This window comes from Hemicordylus capensis, chromosome 1, assembly GCF_027244095.1.
Source record: "Hemicordylus capensis ecotype Gifberg chromosome 1, rHemCap1.1.pri, whole genome shotgun sequence".
NCBI classification, from domain to species: domain Eukaryota; kingdom Metazoa; phylum Chordata; class Lepidosauria; order Squamata; family Cordylidae; genus Hemicordylus; species Hemicordylus capensis.
The window spans coordinates 244,084,446-244,110,783 of record NC_069657.1 but is presented as its reverse complement, the minus strand read 5'-3'; the positions used below and the strand labels follow the sequence as shown (position 1 = coordinate 244,110,783).

Genomic DNA, 26,338 nt, shown 5'->3' with positions numbered 1-26,338 from the left:
TTTAAGTGTGCTTAAAACTCTCACTGAAATCAATGAATTAAAAAGACTCAACTTTAGCTTGACTATACTCTATACTTTTTAAACAGAATGTCCAATTCTTGTTAAGTTTTAAAAAGACTAACAGGGCGAGCAGCAAAAGGCAAAGAGCTTTTATTTTAGTAGATTCAAAACAAAAATTATCATATTTTAAGAACTTTCTTGGGGTCAGTTCTTGTGCTAATTTTTCACTATTCTTAGGAGATGCTGGTGATGATCAGCTTTTAGCAGCCTTAGACCCATAAACCTTCTCAAAAACAGTTTGTCTTAACAGATCCCTAATAATTTTCTGATTCATCATTTCCCCTTCTACCTTTTGAGTCTCTGGTTATGAATTAGCATAACTGAACAAGCATATTTTATTATTACTGGCAACTGTTTTTATATTCAACTAATGAATCATTCATTTGTACTTGTCAATAAAATATGAGGTCTCCGATCTATTATTCACAATTGCTGTGGAAATAGTGAGAACACTAGGATGCAAAATACTAATGCAGTTGTTCTAGTCACAACCAAACATGATTTTGTTTTGCAATAGTAATACAGGTGGCCCTCGTTATCTGTGGTCTGGCACGTGCAGTTTTCCATATCCGCGCTTGGGCAATTGAGACAGGACCTCATTATTTGTGGATACAAAAACAGTTAAAATTCACTTACCTGCGATTCCTGGGTGGCTGGAAATGACCGCCGAGGTCATATCTAGCCACCATTTTGCTAAATGATGCTCTTTGGCTTTCTTTTTAAAAAAATAAATAAAAATCTGTGATTTTTCATGGGAAATTGACAGAATTTGGGTCTTGGGAAGCATTGCTGGACAGCTGGAGACCTGGAGAGCATTTCACGGTCAGTTATTTCATTTATTTCTGCCCCCTCCCTACATTTTTGCCTTTTTTTGTCCCCAAGGAACCTCACCTCCCAATTCTCATTCACTCAAGGTCTCATTATCAGCTATTTCGTGATCCACAGTTGTAGGCCAGAACAGAACTCCTGCAGATTATGACAGCCACCTGTATTCCAAAAATGCTTTCACTTTTGAAAAAGAGAGAGCTAAAATATATCAGTGCCCTAATGCTAGATATCTATTAGTTGAATAATGCATTAATAAATGCTTATTAGCAATTGTGTGTATCTATAATACAGAATAATTCTGTATGATACGGCCTCCCCCCATTATCATTAAATGAAAATGTGTAGAAAGAATTTTTCTATATTTAATTTTTTTTTTTAAGATAAACAGTTGCTACCTTTAAAGCATTTGCTACCACTTTGAAGTGAATAAGAGGCACCTTTTAAAGCGGAACAGTCTAGTGTATTTTGCTATGTGAACCACTTTGAGAACTTAGGAAAAGCAGTATATAAATATTTTTTTAAAATAATAAAGTAGCCAGTGGGAGCTTTTCTTCATTTCTCTAAATGCTTGTTTGAGTGATGTTGCTGAGTTTCAAAAATGAGGATGGAAGTGTGGGTTAGAAATGAACACCCCTAATTTGGAAATAGTAAGGTTGTTCTCTTGACCATTCTGGGCATGGCTGGAGAGGGCAGTGGGGAGGCAGGACACAGCCTTCCCCCACACGATCCGTGGTGCTCTGTGTGCGCGTGCCACACACCCACATGACCAGGACATGAGTGATTACCAAGCAGTGAGGGGGTGGGAGGGAAGCAGGCTGTGGCCTCCCACATCCCACAATGCACCACACGAGGAGCACAGTGGATTGGGGGATTTCCCCATCACCAGCCACTAGCAGCCACACAACCGGGGACTGGGGGTAGAAGCCTGGGGAGAAAACTCAGGCTATCCTCTGGGGCCCGATCCCAGTGCTTCATACGAGCAGGCCTACCCAGGTAGGGCTGTGCAAGCCCAGCCCTTGTGTGAACAGCCCCATTGAGTTATTCCTCACCTGAGCCAAAATATTTTTGAATGTCAGCTCATTTTGTAAAGAATGCTCGGACTATTCCAACTGCCTCATTCCAAACTGCCTCAATCTTTTTCTGTTCCTGAGGCCCAAATGCCTATCCAACAAGACATGCCCAGTGCAAAGAACTGTGAGGTTGCCAGTGTCCATCATGTGCCCATGTGTCCAAGTTGTAAGGGCTTAGAACCCCGGCAAACCATATTTTACAGAGAGCTTTGCACCGGGACCTTCCTGTTGGAAAGGCTTTGAGGTCTAATGAAGGCCTAAGAAAGAGCCCTTTCCTTCAAGCCACCACCATTCACTCCTGCTGGAAGGTACATTTTGGAAGGGGATGGGATGGTTCTCAATGTGGGGAAAGGAAGGACTGACAGGAAATAATTTGAAGTGGGCCAAGACCTTCTGGGATTTCAGATAACTCTTGGAAAACACCAAGCTGCTTCTGTTAATGTTCTGGAAAAGCTTGGATCCTGTTCCAAATAAAGATGGGGGGAGTTCATATATGTCTGTGTCCAAAAATGTCATTTAATAGGTTTTGTGGTCTACGTTGATTTCTTTGCCTCACATAGAAACATACTGGATCTATAATGTTTAATGCTCAGTTTCGAACATTGTATGAAGTAATTTCCATGAAAATCTGTGTGTTTGGGACTGAGCTGCCAGTTACTTCATGTAGTACAACATCAAATTATCAGTCACTATCTAGAAGTGTTTGATATATTTTTATACGATGGGGTTATTATAATTCTAAAGTTATTTATTTATTATTATTTATTTAAAATATTTATATCCCAATCCTCCAGTACACAACTGCTTGGGGCAGCTCACAACATTAGTAAAATAGATACAGTGTAAAATAAAAGATTAATAAAGCTAAGAAATTAAAAAGAGCAAGCTAAAACCACATTTAAAATTAACATTTTAAAAAATGTTTCAAATTAAAAGTTATTAATAAAAAAACTAAAAACTGAGAACTATAAAGACTAAAGTTATTCCTTAGAACCTAGTCAGAATACAGAGACAATGGGCCAGTTTGGATGATACAATCCTCCAGTTACACTCACCACGTGATTAGGGCATACATGTCCTTCCACCTCCACCCCCACCCCATCAACACACACATGCACCTGGCAGGCTGTATAATCATGGAATGGAGTATCTGAACTGTTCCAATAACAGTTTTATATAGTCTTTAGGGACAGTTTGGGTGTTCCATCCCCATGTGAGTACATGGAGTGGAACAGAGCTTTGGGTGCGGTGGCTGATGGTACAACATATTAAACTAGAATGCTAGGAAATCCACTGAAATACAGCTCTAGCGTCAACAGGCTTCTTACACAACTTCACTCAATTTAGCCTTACTGCATCAGTGCCACTTTTGATTCAGAACAGGAAATGTCTTTCCCCTTTAAAAGCATTCAGTCTGTCCAAATTGGATTATTATTTGTCTAAAGTATGTATACCCTACCTTTCAATACACACTTTCAAATCAGCTATAAATTTTTTCTATTCAAATCTGCACCATTGAAGACAGGCTCACAAACGTACAGCTTGCATAGGTATAGGTACTTATCAGGGAAAGCCTCACCATCCCTGGAGCTATGGTTCATTATACCAGTAAAATCTTTGAATCCACGGTTAGTTATCTATGTAAGCAGTCATTCAGTATCGTTCTTAATTTTCAAAGAAGTTAAGCAAGCAGTAGAAGTCAATTGAAGATTCTGGATGCTGAATGGTCTGAAAATCAGGCCACTTATTTCTATACCTAAATAATTCAACCGTCAATGAATTTTTAAAGAGCCTAAATATAGTACCCACTTCCTAAAATCTTTGGCTACGATGTAGTGCCAAATGCCTTTCATATTCTGGGAAGATTTTTGTTTTGACTTTTATTGCTGCTTTCTTAAATGTACAGGCCATGGAAGGATAACAAGTATTTGTTAGGTCTGTCCTGATAATGCCATGCCTATAAGCTGATGAAATTAGCAGAGAGACTGGTGGCACATCACTGTTTTCTGTTCCTAAATAGTCATTTCCCAGTAGTTTACAGATATAAACTAATCAGCTTCCTTCCTACAGTCTCCAAAGTCATGTGAGTCAATCTTGTTTCTTCTGGGGATGTAATTAGGGATGTGCACAAAACTAGGTTGCTCAGATCGGCTCAAGTCCAAACCAGACTTTAACCAGTCCAGGCATGTCCAGTTTTGGCACTCCTGAATGAGGGGCCCAGTTTGGTATGAATTTGAACCAGTTAAGACCTGGTTTGGGGATGCCATCCACTTAAAAAAAAATTTTTTTTTAAGGTAGACTTACCACCACCGAGGGCTTCGATGGCTTTAAGGTGTGCTGCTTCGACCATGGGGAGGAGGCTCTGGTGGTTCCTCCTCCCCCTGCCAGCCTCCCCCTGGTCTCCTATGGGCCAGTTTGGCCCATTTGGGGGCAATTTTTGCCATCTGTGAGCGTGCGGTGGCCATTTTTTTAGGCTTTGCACACTCTTTGCCTGGGCAGGTCACAACCTAGCCACCCAATTGGCCCATGAGCATGCGCTAAAAAATGGCTGCCGCACACTCACAGAAGGCCAAAATGGCCCCAAAATGTTGAAACAGCCCCCAAATGGCCCCAAACAGCTTGTAGGAGACTGGGGGAGGCTGGCGGGGGCAGGGGGAACAGCCAGAGACAGCCCCATGGCCGCATCAGCACCCCACAAGGCCACCAAAGCCCTTGTCAGTAGTAAATCCACCTCTTCTCTCTCTCCTTTTTAATAACAAATTTTAACATGGATGGCACCTCTGAACTGGGCCCTCACCAGCCCCCAGGGTGTGTGTGTGTGTGGGGGGTCGGCTCAACCTCAAGCCCTTGAACCAAGTTGTTTCAAGCTCCAACTGGCTTGAGGAGCCAGCTCACAAATTCCTAGATTCAATGAGCATTCAAATAGGAGCGCTTGTGAAAGCTAACACCCCTGCTGACATGCTCATGAACAGGGCTGGGGCAAACACAGTCTTCTCCTTAGTGAGAATAGCATGCAGAGCATCTTTTCCCCATCACAGATGCTGAAACTTTTAGCCCCAGTCCAATCCCCAATATGATAAGACACTCCACTGGGGCCTGGAGCTCCTAGAACCCTAAAGTACGTTTCTGGAGGGAATCAGAAAATCCCTCCAGAGGAGGCAACAGTGAAGGAGGAAGCTGCAGGCATTTTGCAAGTGCTTGTAAATCCTCAGCCCCTTTTGGGGGGAGAAGTGGGATATTCTTGGATCCCTAGTTTCTTCCTATAGGAACACATGAACATATATCTCCCTGTATTCATAGGTAGCCAGCAGGGCTGGAAAAAGGGATTTTGAGGTCTGATACAAAGTGAGGTTTGGGGACCCTTGGCATTTTTCAGCGGGAAATTGGGGGGGGGGTGCCTTTTCTACACACACACACCCTTGGGAGAGTTGTGTAAAAAGTCAGGGACATTTTGCCCCGGGTGAGGCAAAGTGAGAGAATTTTGATTCAGACTGCTTGCACTAACTTGCCCTCATTGAAGCAGCAGGGGAGCCAGTGGGACCATGTGGCCGGCAGGCTGGCAGGGGAGAGCGGGGCTCCGCTCTTCCTTGACCCTCTGATACTGCCCAGTTTGCCTGCTATTCCTGGCCCCGCAGCAAAGGGGGGGCTCAATTGCTTTTCCCCAGACCCCCCCCCCCAATCCCATACAACCGGCACCAGCGGCAGCGAAGGGAGCTCAGACCGTCCACGGTGCTCTGATTCTGAGCCCCCTCTCGACACAGGTGGGCCACACCGCTTCACCAATTCCCCTTCCTCCAGCTGCGGCGCTCTTGTCGGCAGTGAACAGAGCTCAGCCCACGTGTGCTGCTCCACCGCTCACTAGCCCTGCCGCAGGGAGGAAGCTCGGCCACACCGCTCTCAGTCTTGCTGGCTGCCATGCTGGCAAGCAGAAACAATGATGCGCCCAGCTCCTCCCCATCGGCCAGCTGGTCTGCAGAGCTGACCAGCTGTTTTTCCTTCTTTATGATTCTACTATTCTGCATCAATTTGCACCCTGTGTAGGAATGCCAAATGCTTGTCCATTTTGATTTTCAAATGTAGTGCTTGGAGGGGGCAGAAATATTTTCCCTTAACCCTTTAAATATGCAAAAGTTCATCTTTTTTCCAAAGCTGATTAGTGCTATTAGTTTCCTTATTGCTGGCTCAGTGCATTTTTGTTTGTTTGTTTCTGGTTAGGGTTTTCTTCTGCTCAGAATGAGTCCAACCAATCAGGGACCATGTAGTGAATGTGATGGTGTCATGATCCTACAGAGCCAAAGTTGACCATGTTCTGACATCTGCAGATGGCAAACAAAGTCAATTTAGCATGAAGACAATTCTTGTGTGTCACTAATTACATAGTAAGTATGTTGATATCACTGAGGTCATTGAAGCCTATTCAGAATTAGGGCAATGCTTCTTGAATAGCAGAACATTTCCATTCCATTTCACAGTAACACCTTCAAACACACACACACAGAGAGCACCTCCGAAAGCTGGCAAACATGTTCATAAAAATTGCCCTCTTTTTTGGCTTGGCTGCAGCTCAACTTTAATTCCCAATTAAGGCTTTTCTTTAAAAACAGCAATATTCAAGCTGTCTTCAGACTTTAGTTGCGGGAAACTATACTGGCTGAATGTCATCCTGCCAGGAGGTAGAGTGGGGCTTTTAATTTCTGAACCAGCAATAAGTCAGATATGTGTCAGCTATCCTAATCAAAGACTGCCTTAAGTGGCGCAGTGGGGAAATGCTTGACTAACAAGCAGAAGGTTGCTGGTTCCAATCCCCACTGGTATGTTTCCCAGATTATGGGAAATACCTTTATCGGTCAGTAGCAATATAGGAAGATGCTGAAAGGCATCATCTCATACTGCGCAGGTGGAAGCAATGGCAAACCCCTCCTGTATTCTACCAAAAGTGCCTTATCTAGGGCTGCCTTTGAGGATGATCAGAAAGCTACACCGGGTCCAGAATGCAGCGGTTCACTGACTCATGGGTGCCAGAAAATATGACAGGATAACACCTCTCCTGTAGTCATTGCACTGGTTGCCTATTCGCTTCTGAGTTCAATTTAAGGTCCTGGTTTTGACCTTCAAAGCCTTTCGGGGTTTGGCGCCTGTCTACCTACAGACCCGCCTCTCCCATCCAGTTACATCCCATCTGGTCAGATCTTCTCAGGTGGCCCTTCTGTTGGTCCCTGATTTCCAAGAGGTTCGGGGCGCTCGGACCCGTGAAAGGGCCTTTTCAGTTGCTGCCTCACTTCTCTGGAACTCCCTTCCCCTTCAGATTTGTTTAGCTCCTTCCTTATTGATTTTAAAATCCCTATTGAAGACTTTTCTTTTTTGCCAGGCTTTTGCCCTGTAGTTTACCTATTTGTTTTTTTCTTTTTGTTAGTTACTTTAGTTTAAAATTTAGAATGTAATTTTAATGCTGTCTTGCTTTGCATGTTTTTGTACACCGCCCAGAGTCTTCGGAGTGGGCGGTATATTATATGTTTCAAACAAACAAACAAACAAACAAACAAACAAATTTTTAATAAAAACAAACCACAGGGCTCTGTGGCTTCCAGGAGTTGAAATCGACTTGACAGCACACTTTACCTTTATCCTAATCAAAAGGTATAATGCAACCATTTTAGTGGTAAGTACAATGTTTTCATATTTTCTTTTAAAGACTGTTAATCATGCTATGTTGCAAATCTATTCAATATTTGTTAAGCAATACCTGATCTCTGCTCTGGTGCTTTCTTTATACCAGTGTTTGTACCTAATCATTAGAATAAGCTGCTTGTAAGTTAAAAGGTCTGTAAATACCTATTTACATACCTATTAATGTACAGGGGGAGAGTAACTGGCCCTATCTACCCCCAGCACAGTACCTCCAGTGACTGTTGCTGGTGTCTATCTTGTGTGTCTTTAAAAAGTGCCAGTTCAGATTGTGAGCCCTTTGGGGACAGGGAGCCATCTTATTTATTTGCTTTTTCTCTGTGTAAGCCACCCTGAGCCATTTTGGAAGGGCGGTATAGAAATCAAATAAATAAATAATAATAATAATACAATTTTTAAAGACTGGAATTCCAGGAGAATTGTGATTCAGTAAAAGGTTAGATTGGAGTTATTAATTCCAAATGCTAGTTCTGTTGCATTCACATGAATAAGAGAATTAGCTGCTGATAGTGGATACCAAAAAATAATGTGTTTTTAAGTGGATTTAGCTCAATCCTGTACAGTCAGAATCCATATCAGGGAACAAAGTGGGAAGTAATCCCATTTTGATCAGTGAGACTTCTAAGTAAGTGTGCATCCTGAACTGGCACTAAACTGACTAAGCAAATAATAGGGATTACTAAGCAACAATAGGAAGCAAATAATAAAGTAACTAGTCCCATTCTGTTCCCAGGGGAGCTGAAGTAAATTCTCTCCAAAGGTCCTAATTACCTCACGCTAATTTTACATTTTATGCTTTATGTACAGCTTGCACAAGGAGCTATGCTGTTAAACATACTTGCATATGCGTGCGCCTCGAACTGAAGGTTCTTAGGTTGAATGGGCACAGGCAAGGACACTTTTTAGATGTCATATGGAACCATGGTTGAACCTCGACTCTGTGTTACATTCCTGAACCTCAAGAATGTGTGCATCCCCTTCCTGCCCATATGATCCTGGGAATAATTCTACTTCCAACTACGGTTAAAAAGAAGCCAAGATCAGTTGTGACATTCAAACTGACTGATCTTAGTTTATTTGAACCAACCTACTTGAAATAAACCAAAGTTTGAATTGGGCTTCAGATCTCTATTTCAGTAAGTTGGTCAGAATAAACTAAGATCAATGTCATGACCAATATTTGGCACAACTGGAAGTAGAATTATCCCAAGGCTTGCACGAGCAAGGGAAGTGGGGATGAGCCTAGGGGACATTGTGCAAAACCATCATTTAACTGTGGTTCCTTGTGTGAAAAACCTATTGTTCCTTAAACGATACTGCTGGCAACACTGAATATACACAGAGGCACACACTCTATAAGCATGTCCCAAACCAGATAGTTTCACATTTTAAATTAAAAGTTCTAGTACTGTTGTAAAATCACATTTCACAGTAACACTGTAAATCACATTTACATGTCTGAGTGAACACGTAGCATACAATCCAGAGGTTGTAGCTTAAGCCAAACAGGGGCACTCTTCATGTTTCTTTAGTTTAAAAATGCGCCAGAATCTCCAGTAAGCATCTGTTGGTTTCAGATATGAGTGGATAAGTCAGCAGCAGTGAAAAAGAGTTCAGGACAGACACTCAACCTACACAAATTTTAATCAGCAAGTGTTTTTTCATAAAAATGTAGGAATACATCTTCACCTTTTGAAATTAAGGCCATGACCCAGCCAAAATAAAGCTCTTTTTAGTCACATACATTTCAGTATGCATATGATTAAATCTCTCTCTCTCTCTCTCTCTCTGTCGTATTAACATTATATTAAAATTTAAATGAGATTACATCTATGTCTCTGTGTTTGTATGTGTGTGTGAGAGACAAAAAAGAATATGCAAATGAATAGACAGGTAATTGTTTTAGGAAAACACTTAATAGTGAGTAAATCTCATTGAACAGTTTGTATCTTCAGTACAAATATGTATAAGATTGTGCTGTGAAGCCCTTTCAGCCCTAGTACCTATTTGTCGTATTTAGTATTTTCAGCTTTATCAATCACAGCAAATTGAATTGTAATGCCTATTGACTGTTTAGTACCATCAATATTACCGAGCTTCTGAAGACAGCAACCCAAACTCAGTTGCCTACACAACTTCATCCAAAAGGTCTGAATGATTGACCAACAGGTTTGATGTTTCTTCCAGTGAGTTCACAATATTATTGCATCTAAATGCACAATCTTAGGAGTTTGTATTTGGGGCCGGCACTACAATCTTTTCTGCAATACCTGAGTGTAAAAAAATACAATGCAAATTATCTGACTTGCAGAAAAATGACATATTGGAAATTAATATTCATATTCCAAGAACCTTTGAAAAGTCCCAGGGTTGTGTTTTCATTGCCTTAAGGCCAAACTACATGTCATGTTGAAAGAATTGTTAGCCTTGATGAGCTTAGGTTTCCCCCATTCCCCAGACAGTAGCATCTAGATTTGTGGAGCTCATGGACTGGGACTGCAGTGGGGGGTGGCTTTAACCCTCCCAGCTGCCATTTATTCTGGGGGGAGGTGGTAAGCTCCCATTGGGGCAAGCGCTCTGCAAACTCGGCTTTTCTGATCGTGAGTTGCCGCGGCATGGCTCTGCACCGCAGCAACTCACAAGGAGACCCCCGGAGGGGAGGTGAAAAGCCACCTCCCGGCTCGGGGTTCTCTCCAGCATGCCCGGCACGCTTGCACAGGGCATGCTGGAGTTTCTGGGCCCCCGCTCCCCCCAGCACCTGCTGGCTCCGTAACAGAGCCGGCAGTCATGTGAGCGGCTTTTTCGGCTGCCCAGAGCAGACTGCTGGGTTGTCTGCAGCTAACCCACTCCAGGTGGCTCCCACTGATCGTGGGAACCTCCTCAAAGCCTATCAGTGCTAATGGTGCTTTATGTTCTGGGTGGTAGAGAAATATTTTAAATAAATAAATGAATATATCTTAAGTAGTTGCTGCTCAGTTCTGCCTTATTTGCTGTACACTGAGATATTCCACCCCAAAGAGGGTGGGACTAACATGTAATAAATAAATATTTCTGTTTTCATCTTTGATGTATACTGCTAAAATTATACATGGTGGCCTGAAGCAGAAGAGAGTAGAGTAAGCATTTGGGCTATGTTATTACATATGCAGCACCATCCTATGTTCCCAAATAAGTGTGCATAGATGACGGCTTAAGTCATGGAAACCTTCTAGATTGCACCTATATAACTATCCATTTAAAAAAAAAATACTGAAGAACATATTAAAGTTTGGAATGCACAAGAGGACTCTGACAGGGACCAAAAGTTGGCTGCAGACTTTTATAAGAATAAAAAACAGAAGAACTTTGAAATTATTATCGTCAGAATCTGTGTGTGGGTCCCCCCCCCCCCACAAAGCATGCAAAGTGATATGCATTTATAGTATTTGACCATTAAAACACACCATTTTATTGTTATATTGCACTTGTGTCAATGAAGCCTCGGACAAATAGTGCATGTGTCATTCTGGGAAGATGAGGGGAAGACAGAGACTGGATTAAAGCCTGATCCAGTTCCCGTTTTCTCAGAAATACCATTGGGTTTGATGGGGTTTACTTCCCTGCAACTGTGCATAGGATTATGGCCTTCACTTGCCTCATGATGGGCTGTCCAGTGAGTATTGTGAAGGTGGTGAAGTGGTTAAGGTTATGCCATCGGTTGACTCCTGGCAACCACAGAGCTATGTGGTTTTCTTGGTAGAATACAGGAGTGGTTTAACATTGCCTTCTCCCACACAGTATGAGATGATGCCTTTTGGCACCTTCCTTTCAGCACTTTCCTGCCCAATTTAGGAGTTTCCCGTATTCTGGGAAACACACCAGCGGGGATTCAAACCAACAGCCTCCTGCTCTGTAGGCAGGTTGCTTCCCCGCTGTGCCATTAGGTGACTGGTGAAGTGGTTACCTGCTCCTTTTTCCTCTTAGGAAGAAGCTACAGTATTTGTCATTTGCTCAGGCAGTTGTTCTCTCAGTGTGACAGCAGCCAGGGCAAACGAGAAAGGGCTTCCTTGCAAAAATAGCCAGAACTGAGTAAACGGTGCTGTGGAAACTGCCTTGAGAACTTTTGTGGTTGTTGAACAGTGGTGCATAAATATCCTAAACCATCATCATCTTCATCTGTATTCTTATTTTGGTGGGGGCACAGTGGAGGATTCTCTTCCTTTTCCTTCTTGGTCAGCGCACAAGGCACTAGCAAAGACAAACTTAAGACTGTGGTCCTTTGCACAGTGACATTAGAGTTGGGCTGATTAGGAGTGTGGGGGTGGAAATTCAGTAGCCTAGACATTGATCCAAGGCCTCCAGCAATGTTACTGCATCTCAGAGCTTGTTCCCTAGTTCTAGCTAAATTAAAAGAAAGTCAATTAACATGGTCTGAGGAATGCAGTAGCTAAATATATGACAACGGACATTATTCCAGTCTCCTGAATGCACATGCAATGGTAGCTATATATCATACATAATATATAATATACCAAACATATCAACAGTGTAAGAGATTTGTTTATAGTTTCCCCTTTCACTCCAATATATCTTTGTGGAGTAAATGTAGAGATAAGAGTAGCAATGATCTGAATACTGTACATGTACAATAGGACCTATTGCTAAGAAGAAGAAGAGAGACACTTTGCTGACTATCAGATGGTTATGGATTTTTAAAAGCAGATCAGCTTAGGTGCTATACACAAAGGCACTACACACCAGCGGACTACATAGCCTGGTTGTTTCCCAGGGCTATGTCCCATCAGTGAAACTGTTGGTCAGTACAGTTGGTTGCATGCATGCATGCATGAGCAGCAGGCATTGGTCTCTGGTCTACTGATCCATTTGAATTTAATTTTAGAAAGAGGGGGAGAGAGAGAGAGAGATGATATTTACCAGAGCAAAGTAAATTTTCTTTTCTTTCTGTGAAGACTGCATGCGGACACAGTATTCTGCCCCGTCACACACCCCACCCTGATTTCCTGGTTAAATAGTAGGATGCGATATACAACTATCAGCCACATGGAAAGCTGACAATCATTTTTTCTGTTGTAAAAAGAACTGATCACAGGACTAGCATCTTAGTGGAGCTTTGGATGCCGAGCTGGTCCTTCTTCCTGATCCCTAGGACTCAGGAGATCTCCTGAAGTCCTGATTTTATTGCTCTTCTATCTTCTTCCCCAGTATTTATGTGACCCTCAGTGCATACAGAGTTCTTACTGGTGGCTTTATCCAAAGCAGCAGTTTATGCCATCCATTATTATGTAAGAGATGAGGCTTTAGGCTGGCATCTAGAGGAATATACACTCAGTAAATAATGCTTGCTCAGAGCAGGGAAACCAATTTCAGAAAGGCTGATGGGAACTAATCTGCATATCTTGAGTCCCGTTTGTTTGCTCAGTGAAAAGCACAAATAAGAATGTATAAATGTGAATTAATGTTTGTTGTTGATGCCATAGTTTGAGTAGCTATTATATGTGAAGCATGTGTGTTTTCCCCCTTGAAAAATTGGTAGCTGAGCCCAAGACAGACTGAGGAAAAGCAGGGAGAGAAAGCTGGTTAGATTAGCACTGCATCCAGCACAGAGCCTTCATTTTTCTTTACTGGTTCTGCTTGTCTGTAATCTTGAGCTTAAAGAATGTACAGGTGAAACTCGGAAAATTAGAATATCGTGCAAAAGTCCATTAATTTCAGTAATGCAAATTAAAAGGTGAAACTGATATATGAGACAGACGCATTACATGCAAAGCGAGATAAGTCAAGCCTTAATTTGTTATAATTGTGATGATCATGGCGTACAGCTCATGAAAACCCCAAATCCACAATCCCAGAAAATTAGAATATTACATGGAACCAAGAAGACAAGGATTGTAGAATAGAACAATATCGGACCTCCGAAAAGTATACAGTGTACTGTGCTTGATTGGCCAGCAAACTCGCCTGACCTGACCCCATAGAGAATCTATGGGGCATTGCCAAGAGAAGGATGAGAGACATGAGACCAAACAATGCAGAATTGCTGAAGGCCGCTAATGAAGCATCCTGGTCTTCCATAACACCTCATCAGTGCCACAGGCTGATAGCATCCATGCCACGCCGCATTGAGGCAGTAATTGCTGCAAAAGGGGCCCAAACCAAGTACTGAATACATATGCATGCTTATACTTTTCAGAGGTCCGATATTGTTCTATTCTACAATCCTTGTCTTCTTGGTTCCATGTAATATTCTAATTTTCTGAGATTGTGGATTTGAGGTTTTCATGAGCTGTATGCCATGATCATCACAATTATAACAAATTAAGGCTTGACTTATCTCGCTTTGCATGTAATGCGTCTGTCTCATATATCAGTTTCACCTTTTAATTTGCATTACTGAAATTAATGGACTTTTGCATGATATTCTAATTTTCCGAGTTTCACCTGTACTTGGCAACTCCTCTGCACATGCCAAAATGAGCTGCACTGCCATAGAGGCCAGAGACACCAGCAGCTTCTGCAGAGAGTACCCATGCAGGACTCCCTGATCCCAGAGAAGATCCCCTGCTGTTGAGAACCCCATGAGTGGAGGCGGGAGATGTCAGGCCTGGCCCCATCAGCCACATGTAAGAAAAAGGCCAGGGTCCGCTCATCCTTTGGCCCTTATCCTGACTCGATTTCCTAGAGCAAACACTACTCAAGCCTTGCATGTCACACTATCTATTTACTGTTATTGCTACTACTTTTGTACGCTTCCAGGAAACGCTATCCACTGCTGTTTGCTCTTCTCACTGTAACATGAGACATTCTGCAATAAACAGTCATTCTGAGATCAACACAGAGTTGCAGAACACAAAACTAGGATTGAGAGGCTTGCTGGAGATGGTGGCCTCGGTGTTGATGCTGCAGCCTGGCACTTTGTGAGCCAGGGGAACATAAGCTCCAAAGCGCAAAAGTCCTTTGCGCAACAGCCTTTATTTACAGTTTAAATACAATCCTGCCAAGCCAGAGTAAACTACTGCTGTTGTAGCGTGTAATCTGTGAAGACTTCTCAGCTGACCCTCCTTAGTATCCCAGGCCCTGGTGTAGTGCGCGGTGCCTGGGCCCGTAGGAGGGCCTTCTCTGTGGCTGCCCCTCTGCTTTGGAACACTCCCTCCCCCGATTTATTCATCCTCCTCCTTGGCTGCTTTTAATGTTAATACATACATATGCTAAATAAATAAATAAATAAATAAATAAATAAATAAATAAATAAATAAATAAATAAATAATCTGGAAAGCACCCTGGAGTGAAAAGATCTGATTTCATCTGCAGTTATATATATTATATATTATATTTATTCGATTTCTATACCGCCTTTCCAAAAATGGCTCGGGGCGGTTTACACAGAGAAATAACAAATAAATAAGATGCATCCCTGTCCCCAAAGGGCTTACAATCTAAAAAGAAACATAAGATAGACACCAGCAACAGTCACTGGAGGGGTACTGTGCTGGGGCTGGATAGGGCCAGTTGCTCTCCTCCTGCTAAATATAGAGAATCACCACATTAAAAGGTGCCTGTTTGCCCAGTTAGCAGGGGTTAGGGTTGATCAAGTTGATCAAGCTATAGACACATGAGGAATTTTAGCAAAAAAATTCAAGTGACTAAGCTCACCTACCTAGTCAGAGCTGAAGAGGACTAAGGCGGCCTCTTTGAAATATTGTGTTGAGTTGGGTAACGGGTTACCTTTCGTTATTGTTGGTTGTATCTCAATAAATCTTCTATTAGCTGAAACAACGTTATCAGCGTGTGTGAACAGGGAAGCTTTTACCCCTAGTAGGGCCACCTCCTCTGTTATAGTGAGGCCTGGGTCACAATTAAATGTACGTACACATCCTTGGAGTAACTAAAGTTTAATACCCAGATTAACTCCACATATTTAACAGAATTTTTCTGAAGTGCCTTTTCAACTTAATTGCCCAGTTCACAAAGACAGAGCTAAATGTTTTCAGAGTGCAGTCCAGATAAATGTTTGAAAACAAATCAACATGATCAAACTCTTGTGTAGTGGAATGATATCCCTACGATATGCTTTTCAATGACCTCTGCAAAACACCTGAGTTTTAAGGTATCTTCCACTTTGAGGTGACTGGTCTGACATTTAGTGTGGGTCACAGTGGGATTCAGGAGCCATCCACATTCCCAGGCATGAAAATTTGTAGTATTGTCTAGGGTTGTGCAAATTCATTTGGGTACAATCTTGCTGATTCGGGTGATTTGGACACAGAACAAATCACCTCTGTGGTCCATTGGATAGATTAAGGTCCAAATCGAATTGTGCCTGATTCGAATCAAGATTCGGATTCCTCCTATTAATTCCCCCAAATTTCTTTCTTTCTTTCTTTTTAAAGAGCAAAGCTCTAGCCCTTGTAGAAATGGAGTTATGGAGCAAAATGTATGGTCATTATTTTTCAAGTGTTTGGATTCTTTGGTGTATAATAACTTTTCCTCAATGAAGGAGCCACCTAATGACGCAGCAGGGAAATGACTTGATTAGCAAGCCAGAGGTTGCTGGTTTGAATCCCCACTAGTAAAGCACCTACATCAGGCAGCAGCGATACAGGAAGATGCTGAAAGCTTAATCTCATACTACACGGGAGATGGCAATGGTAAACCCCTCCTGTATTCTACCAAAGACAACCACAGGGCTCTGTGGTCACCAGGAGTGGACACTGACTCGATGGCACACTTTACTTTATCCAGTAGCTTGCAGGTTGGGGGGCAGTTGGCACATGGGATGCCACTAATTCCCCACCACCACCTGCAAAGCAGTGGGGTAAAAATGAACAGAAGAAATGAAGGTGTATAATGAAGACACCAAAGAATCCAAAAATGCCTAAAAAATAAACTGAGCTCCCCAGTCTATGTGGGTGGGTAGGGGTAGTTGACCCATGGCAGTTGACAGTTGGCACTGTCCAATGACAGTCAAAATGAACAGAAGAAACGAAGGCATATAATGAATCCTCATAGGGATTCATTATGAGGAAAAGTTATTAGGCACCAAAGAATCTAAACATTTCAATATTGCTACAAATTAAACTGAGTACCCCACTGCCTTTGCAGGTGGTGGTGTAATTGGCACATGGCAGTTGACGGCGCTGTCTGATGTCAGCCAAAATGAATAGAAGAAATGAAGGTGTGCAATGAATTCTCACAGGGATTCATTATGAGGAAAAGTGATTATACACCAAAGAATCCAAACACTTGAAAAATATTGGCCACACATTTTGCTCCATAACTCCACTTCTAAAAGGGCTAGAGCTTAGTTTTTGTTTTTGTTTTAAATGAAAGCTTGGGATCCATGTTAGAAAAGGATAACTTTGAATCCCCATTATTTCCTATGGCGGAAATATACAAAATCAGTAAAAACTAAATAAATCCGTAAAAATCAGCCAAGTGCCCCACTGCCTTGAAATTTGAGACCTACCCACCACCCAAATTTGGTGCCCCTAGGACCTTTATAAGTGGCCTGAATTGATCTGAATCCAAATTGAATAAAATCCAAATAGAATCTGGGATGATTTGTGGGGGAACACAGATTCAGACATAAAACAAATCAGGGGTGATTTGATTTGGGCACAAATTGAATCGAAAAAATCAATTTGTTCACATCCCTAGTATTGTCTTCATCTGAATTTGCATACTCTACAAGTATTATATATTTATCTCTGCCACCACTTTAGTTAATTGTTCTCTCCAAGATTCTTCCAAGATTCAGTTACTAACTGCCAAAGCACAAATGTAACAAACAGCCAAAGCACAAATTCTGAACTTTTGAAGGTCTTATACAATATTCCTGAGCAGTCTCTCATCTGCTCGCTTTGCTCCTCCACCCCACAACTGATTAGGGATGTTGCCAATCATTTAAACTGTGTTACATAAATACAGTCTGCTGTATATATAACACAGTTTAAACAGACACAATAAATGTATGAGAGCTGTACCATAGACAATAGATTAGAAATAATTGAGAAATGTGAATATCAAAAAATTATCGCTGAATGTCCAACAAGGGTTTAGACACATCAGAGAACAGCTCAAAGCCAGTAATGAGAACCCAGTTGAATATTCTCAGTAACAGCCATCCACACTGTCTAAAACAATAGGAGGGGAGAAAGTATCAAGCAGGTATCACAATGCACATGGAGTCCCAGAGGTGGGCTGGAATAAACATTACCTCCACAATGTGGATGGAAATGCTCAGTCCTATCCAGAAGGCAGTGTGTGTGTGTGTGTGTGTGTGTGTGTGTGTGTGTGTGTGTTGGTGTGTGTTGGTGTGGTGGTGGTGGTGGTGGTGGTGGTAATTAGATGCCTCACTTTCATATCCTCAGTGCAATGCTTCCACATCCTCAGTGCATCTGGATTAACATCCAGGTGTGCATTCACATCCAGTCCATACGTTTACCTGCCATTCTGCAGAAGTTAACTGCACAGACCTATTTCAGCACGACTAGCCACAGAGCAACCCCCTCTGTGAGCCCTACAACAGGACTCACATCCATTCTCAGTTATTTTCATTGATGCAGACACTTGCGTGCCACCACCCTACTCTGGTAAAAGGGTGTGTGTGTGTGTGTGTGTGTGTACACACACACACACACATTTGTAATATACAGCGATAAATTATACATCTAGAAAATAAAAATAAAAATTGCTCATCTGATGATACCTTGTAAGTGTTAGCAGTCTCAAATGGTCTCTTGCAAGGGTCTCTCAATATTTCTTGCTATAGCATGAGTACAACTATATAATCCCTATGACAGAACAGCAGCAGCCATGTTTCCTGCAGCAAAGAAGTAACCTGTCCAGAAACTGGGGAGAATGGACTTGGTCTTTGGTCTAGGAACTATTGCTGATGCAAGAGAATGCCAATGTGTGTCTTTATCAGGGGCCGCTCCAGAGGGAAAGCAAAGGGGGAGCAAGCCCCACAACGAACAGTCATCACCCCCTAGGAACATAGGAAGCTGCCATATACTGAGTCAGACCATCGGTCCATCTCGCTCACTATTGTCCACACAGTCTGGCAGCAGCTTCTCCAAGGTTGCAGAAAGGAATCTCTCTCAGCCCTATCTTGGAGATGCCAGGGAAGGAACTTGGAGCCTAGATGTTCTTCCCAGAGCGGCTCCATCCCCTAAGGGGAATATCTTACAGTGCTCACACTTCTAGTCTCCCTTTTGTATGCAACCAGGGCAGACCCTGCTTAGCTTAAGGAGACAAGTCATGCTTGCTACCACAAGACCAGCTCTCTTCCCACAGCTCTTTTCCCTGACCTGACACCCATTTCTGTTTCAGAAATCTAATATGTGGGACACAGAATGCTTACCCCAAAATGCACTTTGCCCCTCTTGTGCCCCTCCTCAGTTCATTTATTTATTATTTTGTGTGGCCATTGGTCTGTATGAGTGTTGTGTGAACCCAACAGAATGGATTCAGGAAGAGTGGGAGTAATGAATAAGTGAAGCCTCAAAACAAGATTCAGCACAAGCTCCATCTTTTCCTTCAGTTCAGCCCTGAGTTTATATTTTGGCATGACAAAGCTTGGACACATAACCTATTCAAATTTCAAAAGAGCTGTCATGCAGAAATGTCTCATTAGTGGGCTGTTCAAAACTTCAGAATGCAATCATTTCAAGTGTTGATCTGCAAGATGAAAATAGCAGCTGCCATGCCACATGGGCTTATGAAGGGAAAGCAAGAGCTCGGTCTCCACAAGCAGCCCTCCACAAGCCGGAGAGCTGTGCAACCCCAAGGGGCATATTCCTGGATGCAAAAGAGGCTTTTGCCAGGAAGAGAAAGAAGTGAAAACTGCTTCCCTCACACTCCACAGCAAGCCTTGCTCACCGTTAATTTCCGGGCTGCTTGCAATGATGGAGCTCTTGCTCTGTCCCCGTAAGTCTGTGCAGCATGCCAGCCATTGTTTTAAGCCTCTAAATCAGGGATTCTCAACGTGTGGGTCCCCAGTGGACTTCAACTCCCGTAATTCCCAACCAAAGGTCACTGAGGCTGGGGATTATGAGAGTTGGAGTCCAATAACATCTGGGGACCCACACGTTGAGAAACCCTGCTCTAAATACTGTCAACAAATGACTTTGCATGCAATGGAAAGCCTGAAACCAAAATGTGAGTCTCCAAGTCAAAAGCTGCTGAACACTCCAGTTCAGCTTGAATTTGAATACAAATTTAGATATTAGAGTAAACACTAGAAAAATGTGAAGAAAAGAAAGATGGTAACATTCCATGGTAGAATCCATTCATGGGGATCATGAAACCAAATCTCTCTCTCTCTCTTTTTTTAGGGAAATCCTCCTTCTAAATCCATGGAGAAGGAAAGCAAACGGGGAGAGGGGCAATAGCTCAGGAGCAAAGCACTTTTTTTTCCCCCACGCAGAAGTTGCCAAGCTCCAATCTTACCAACTCCAATTAAAAGGAACTCAGTGCTGGGAAAGCCCTCTGCCTGTAATCCTGGTTAGCCATTGCCATTCAGAATCAGAATAAGGGTTAGATGGACCTGTGGTCTGACTCATACAAGAGTCCATGTGTTCATGAAAATATGGCTTTGGAGCATGTCATTATCTAAAGCAGAATCTGTTTACAGCACTGGTGTCATGGAAGATCGGTTTCCAACTACAGTGAAGAACATGGGGCACAGTGGCTGCACATGGAGTCCAATGCTGGCACTGTGCTTAGTAGTGTCCTTTCTCTCTCCCTGGCTGGCCTATAGGCACATGTATGCTGCAGCAGACCAGCCAATATTTTCAGCAAGAGGACCCACTGGCACTTCCCATATAGTCATCCACCGAAAAGGAGGCCGGGAAGGCAAAGCCACAAAACTATACTTAAAGTTAAACAAAACAAAACAAACATGTCCTAAACCAGATAGTTTCAAATTTTAAATTAAAAGTTCTAGTACTGTTGTAAAATCACATTTCACAGTAACACAATACAATATAATATGCCCAACTCATTTCAGCATGTTGCCTTCTTCAGGTGCAAAAAAGATTTCATTCTACTATATAGCAGTTTAGTTAGAACATGTTTCAAAACATTTTTTTTGGGGGGGGGATAAATAAATCAACACTACCAACCCCTCCCCACACACCCTTTGATATTTCTTTTAAACAGTGATCATATACAGAATATATTTGCAGGAAGACATTGCTAGTTTTTGCAAGGCTAGGCTGCATTCAAGAATGCATAAAGCAAGCCCTTTCTAAAATGCTTTTAGAAGAGAGAATATGTGGCTTAACTCAGGGCACAAGGTCACCTCGTCCGAGTATGACTGGCTCAATCTCTTTCCATTCCTTCTCTTTTGCTTCTAAGCATGGATACTTAGATCATCCTTAGCAGGGACGATCCTTTTGTAATAGTATAACTCTAGTCTCATGCAGTAAGTGATGAATTTACTGCATTCATCTAAAATTCTCAACAGCCAGAAAGCTTTGTCACAATCTATCAGGCATTTAATAGTAATGCTTTATAAAAAAAATCCAGTTCACTCACAGCCTGTTGCTTTTATGTTTGATTTTGGTAAAAATGTTTTTTCTTGTGGCAAAAGGCATAATCTGTTTGCCAAAGGAGATGTGAAATACAACATGCAAACAGTTTGGACCATAGGTCAAGGGGGCAATTGATCTAATTTCATTTTAACATCATCCGTGGAGCTTACCTTTGCTATACGCTCAATACTTGCTTTAGGTATAGAATGATCACCATGCTCTGTCTATGGAGGATGATCTATCGTTACTGTTGACACATCTGCCCGATTAGTATTCTGTGTCTAATGTTACTACAGAGAATGTCGGAATCTAAAGGACAGCATTGCAGTAATTATAGGTAGCTCTGCAGTGGTTGTGACCTGGGACGTTTCTCAGCGTTCAAGTACATGTTATGTTATAAAAACCATGGGTTCTGAGGAGGACTCCAAACCCACTGAGAAGCACTGTCAAACATCAATTTTGCAGAAACAGAAGCTCCCTAATGAATTATGTCTCCCTACATACATGTATCTACATCTTGGAAAGCATAGACTCATTCTCTGAATAAACAACATTGTTTTCAGCTGTGGCATGGCATGTAGATAAATCTGGTATATTAGGGTAGGGAAGTACTTTGGCTTCGATTGACTGAATATCTACTTACCAACTGCATAGGTTTTATTTGGATCAACCTTAAAAAAATAGTAGTACGGTCATAACTCCCCCCTCCCCATATTTTCTTATGGTTTTATATGATTCGAAACCTTTGTTAGCTTTTTCATTGGTAACTTTAAGGGCCCATTCAGATGTACTTTTTAACTGCAGGTTCAATGGACCCACAATTTCCCTTTGAATCCCCTGGCACACTCCCACATGGTGACAATCTGCAGTCTGGGAGACTGCAAAGGGGGCGGAACTGGCTGTGTGGGCTTCCTCCACCCAGGAAGGAAAGCTGTGGCACCCAGTTGAGTTGAAGAGTGGGAGGAGCTTCCTACTCTTAACTCTGGTTTGTGCAGCTTGTCCAAACTGGACAACACTCTCCAGCCTCTTGGTTTGGTGCCTTACTTCAAACCGAGGGTTCATCTGGAGGTTGGGGAGAGGAATCGGAACCGCACTTGGGTCCTGCAACCACAGTTCCAATAATGTGCAGGTCATACAGGGCCAACTGGAGGTGGTTTTACCTCAGATTCCATGTGACATCTGATTTCTGCCTGACTGAATTTGTTCACTTCAGATTTCATTTGCTTTTTGTTGTTGTTGTTGAGAAAACTGCCAATAAACACTATGCTTGGTGAAGTAAAAGCCTTAAAAGAAGACCGTTTGGAGCGTTCTCCCTACTCCAATCCCCCCGTCTCTTTCCCACAGTTACATTTTTAAAAACCAAACACTTTCACTTCCGTTTGTCATAAATACCCCTTTCTTGAGCTTCCTCTGTCATTTCGCATGGCCAGCACAAGCAGTGGAGATCTTTACTCTACTTTCCCTGCAGCTCTGTGCAACATTTTTTTTCTGTAATACAAATACTGATTTTTATTTTATTTTTTTGGTGAGACTTTCAAACTGCCGTCACATGATCCGGGTTCTCTTGAATTTCTATGCATTCAATCTCTTCTCGCTCTTTTCGTTTGGCCCGTTTCTTTTTCTTGTGGTGCTTTTTGGAGGGTGGGAAAAATGTTAGAAAGACGGGTAAAATAACAAAACAGTGCAGAAGTGTGCAACTCCCAGTGAGCAGCAAGCATTTGAACAGTGTGAAGGTCAAGTTTGAAGGCACAAAAAGGAGGGGGACCAACCCAATAAGAAAAGAAGTAATATTTTGCAAAATGGCTGTCCCATGTTCTTGAAGTGAGCTCTTTATACACTGAGTTCGAGTGTGCTCAGTTGCTAGTACAAATGTGTAAAGCAGGGGTGCACAGTGATCTATGGAAAAATTCAAAGTATAAATAAGGCACAATATAGAAATGCAATCCATGTCTACATTCCATAAAGTCATCAAGCCCAGTACGCCAAGTTCTATTGAGGTGACAGTGATGATTAACCAGAAGTTCCCCAGAGGATGAATAACTAGGAAAAAGGTAAGTAACAACACCAGCAAGATGCCAAAGCTTGAAATCAAGACAGGCATTGTGACTGAGAGGCTGTATTGGTCCATGAAGACAAAGGTAGGGTTGAACACAATGAACTTGATGCTCTGTTTCAGAGAGAGTGGCCTTAGTTTCTCCAGTAACTCTATGACATCTCTCTGCGTTTTTTCACTAGTCCTAGCCACAAGATACATGCGGGAAGCAATTATGCTATTTTCATCTCCAGCTTTGGAGAAAATGATGTCATTTTTGAAGTGCTGGAATTCTGGCTTTCTTAAAAAGGAGCTTTGAAGGATGCTAAGGAAGTCGCTTTTATTGGTGGCACTAATGTTCCCAGCTCTCAAATATTGGTAATATTGCTGAAGCCAGGACAGCGTGTTAAAGCCTTCGCTCAGCTTCTTTAAGTCATCTTGTACAGTGCCATTCCAGTACTCGAGAGGTTCATAGATATAGAAGCCTATCACTGGGCTGTAGTTGCTGAAATATTTCTGTTGAATGAGAGCATACGACACACTTGGAGAATCACTGGAGAGGAGATTGATAATGTTGGCCCCATCATTGATCTGCAAGCAGCCCATGAAGGAAAAAGAGGCATAGATGAGGTACAATATCACCACAAATGGTTTAACATAGATGTTAGTGATCCACTCATTGTAATGCTCCCGTAGAAAATGTTGAATAAAGTGGTTCTGGTATGGGTCGGTCTCATGATGAGTAGAGTGCTGGTGACCATCACTCATCATGGTTTGGAACCAAACTGGCTTCCTTTCCAGGTATTCTGCTGAGGGGATCTTGCAGCAGAAGATGCTGTGGTAGCGATTCTGCTCCAACTGTCCAGCAAAGACCAGACAGGAGCCAAAGAAGGAGAAGATATAGAAGTAGTTCAACAGGATGGAGATGCACATATTCTGGCAGAAGATTTTCACAGCCTCAATGTTGGTGAAAGGACTGGCACCCATGCCAAAGGCTATGAAATACAAGGAGCTTGTCATTGTATAGGAGACCATGACATCAGAGTAGGCATCTGCAACCCTGTCTTTGAATGGCAAGTTTTCTCTGGTTCGACGCCATCCTGACAGAAGTTCAAATACTCCTTTTGTTCCATGACCTAAAGCAATGACAAAATAATTTTTTTAAAAATCATCAACATTAAGTCTTTGATTGAAAACCATGGCTGACATACAGACTAAATTACTCCTGAGTAGTCCTACTAAAATTTAAAGTAACTCCTGGGTAACTTAGTCTGAATTTTGAGCAACTTACGAATATGACGGATATTTATATACTGCTTTTCAACCAAAGTTCCCAAAGTGGTTTACACAGATATAAATAAATAAATAAAAATAAATAAAATGGCTTAGTCTGGATGTCAGCCACAGTAATTATCAGTTATCATTCTACGATGTCATTTTAATAAATACGGGTATGCTCTGTATCAACTATTTGTGCAGCCTCCCTTATTATTGTTACACTAATTATACACTATCATTATAATTAATAAATAGGAAGTATAATTACACTAGTGTGAGAGCATAAATTGTGTTCTTGCAGAAGCACTGAGATTCCACCACCCAGCTGCTGAGATTTGTAAGATGTGGCTAGAAACCACAACGTATGTTTCCTAAAGCTTCTGTTTAGCTTACAAATTGTACATGCAGCATATCAGTGCATACCTACTCAATGGCATGAAGATGATGTTTACTTAATGCCAGGAAGGTAAATTACCAAACATGAAATGGTTAAGATGAGTCTTACCGGTAAGAAAACCCAACAAACAATTAAAACTGATTTGGCAGACGGACCCATGAGAAGTAGCAGCATCCAGCACCCCCTCACTCTCATGGAAACTGAGGATTTCCCTGCAAAAACCCCTGTCATGACAGCACAGCAGGGCGTATATGAAACTAACCATTAAACAATACTAGTTGAAACATTAAGCCTATTCAACATTCCTTACATCTTTATTTGCACTTTATTGACTTTCACTCCAAGACAGGTACCACTGTCCCCATAAATAGTTACAATGGAGTCAAAAGCAAGCAAACGTGCCGTTCAGCGTCAGTTCTTACTCAGGAGTTTTATTTATACCTTTGGCTTTGGACAATTCTGAAATCATTCTCAATAGGATGTTCAAATGACACAGTGCAGTGCATTGTTAGGTTTGATGGTTGCAAGCAAATTTGAGGCATTTCAGAGCTTATTGGCACAAATAATGTGCAAATCCTTTTAAAATCTTGTGACGACTATATGGACTCAACAGAATGCTCTATGAAAACGCATGGAGGATTTATATTTGATTTCTATAGGAATAGTATTATAAGTCATGGGTAGCACAACTCTACTGAATTCAGTTTTCCTGCTCCATGTCTAAGTGGGGCATTACTTGTGCTTGGGGAGATGGATGAATTAACTTCTGCTTTCTGCCAGGCCAGAAGACACAGACAGAGAGCAAGAAAACAGCAGGAAATCAAAATTAACTTTCCAAGAGAAAGCATAGGCGGGAGAACAAACAAAATTATCAGTTTTGTGTCTAGAAGAAAGCTGTTAATTTTCAGTCCATGATTCCCCTGATGATTCTGCATAGCATTCCACAGTGGCGCTCACGCACTCCAAGCCCATGATATCAGGTACTGTAAGGCTTAGAGCAAAGCATGCATTTCACATTCATTTTCTTTCTGTGATCTTTCCATGTACAAGTTTATGCACAGAAACCTCAACATGAACTGACTAGTCACAGAGGTCGTTCACATGACCAGTCCTACAGGGTAGGACTGGTTATGTGAACAGTCATGTGACCTGGTCATGTAGGGCTACCTGTAGTCCTACAGGTAGGGTTACCCCGGGAAGGGCCAGTTTTGTGAAGCACCAGGATTGCTCCCAGTTAGCCCTGCTTCTACATCCAGGCTTACAGTGAGGTAGAAGGTCAAGCACGTGTCTCCTACCTCACTCACTGGCCATGTGGGTGCTCGGGCTGCCAGCAGCCATCTTGGCCATATATGCTGGTGGAAGGAGCAGCCTGGCAGTAGGGAGGTATTGCAATGCACCGCACTGCTCACAAGGTGCACTGTGGGATATCTGGTGGCCCAGCTTCCTTCCCCTGGC

General features: G+C 42.2%; 1 protein-coding gene across 3 annotated transcripts in view; it reads right to left on the bottom strand.

Moving 5' to 3' along the window:
- Window positions 1-20,550: 20,550 nt before the first annotated feature.
- Window positions 20,551-26,338, bottom strand: part of PTCHD4 (patched domain containing 4) — a 107,420-nt gene continuing 101,632 nt past the window's right edge. For all 3 annotated transcript variants that reach the window (XM_053286994.1, XM_053286993.1, XM_053286992.1), the window contains one exon: window positions 20,551-24,344. In XM_053286994.1, coding sequence (XP_053142969.1) covers window positions 22,711-24,344 — 1,634 coding nt within the window. In that variant the 3' untranslated portion in view covers window positions 20,551-22,710. The remainder of the gene's footprint in view (window positions 24,345-26,338) is intronic.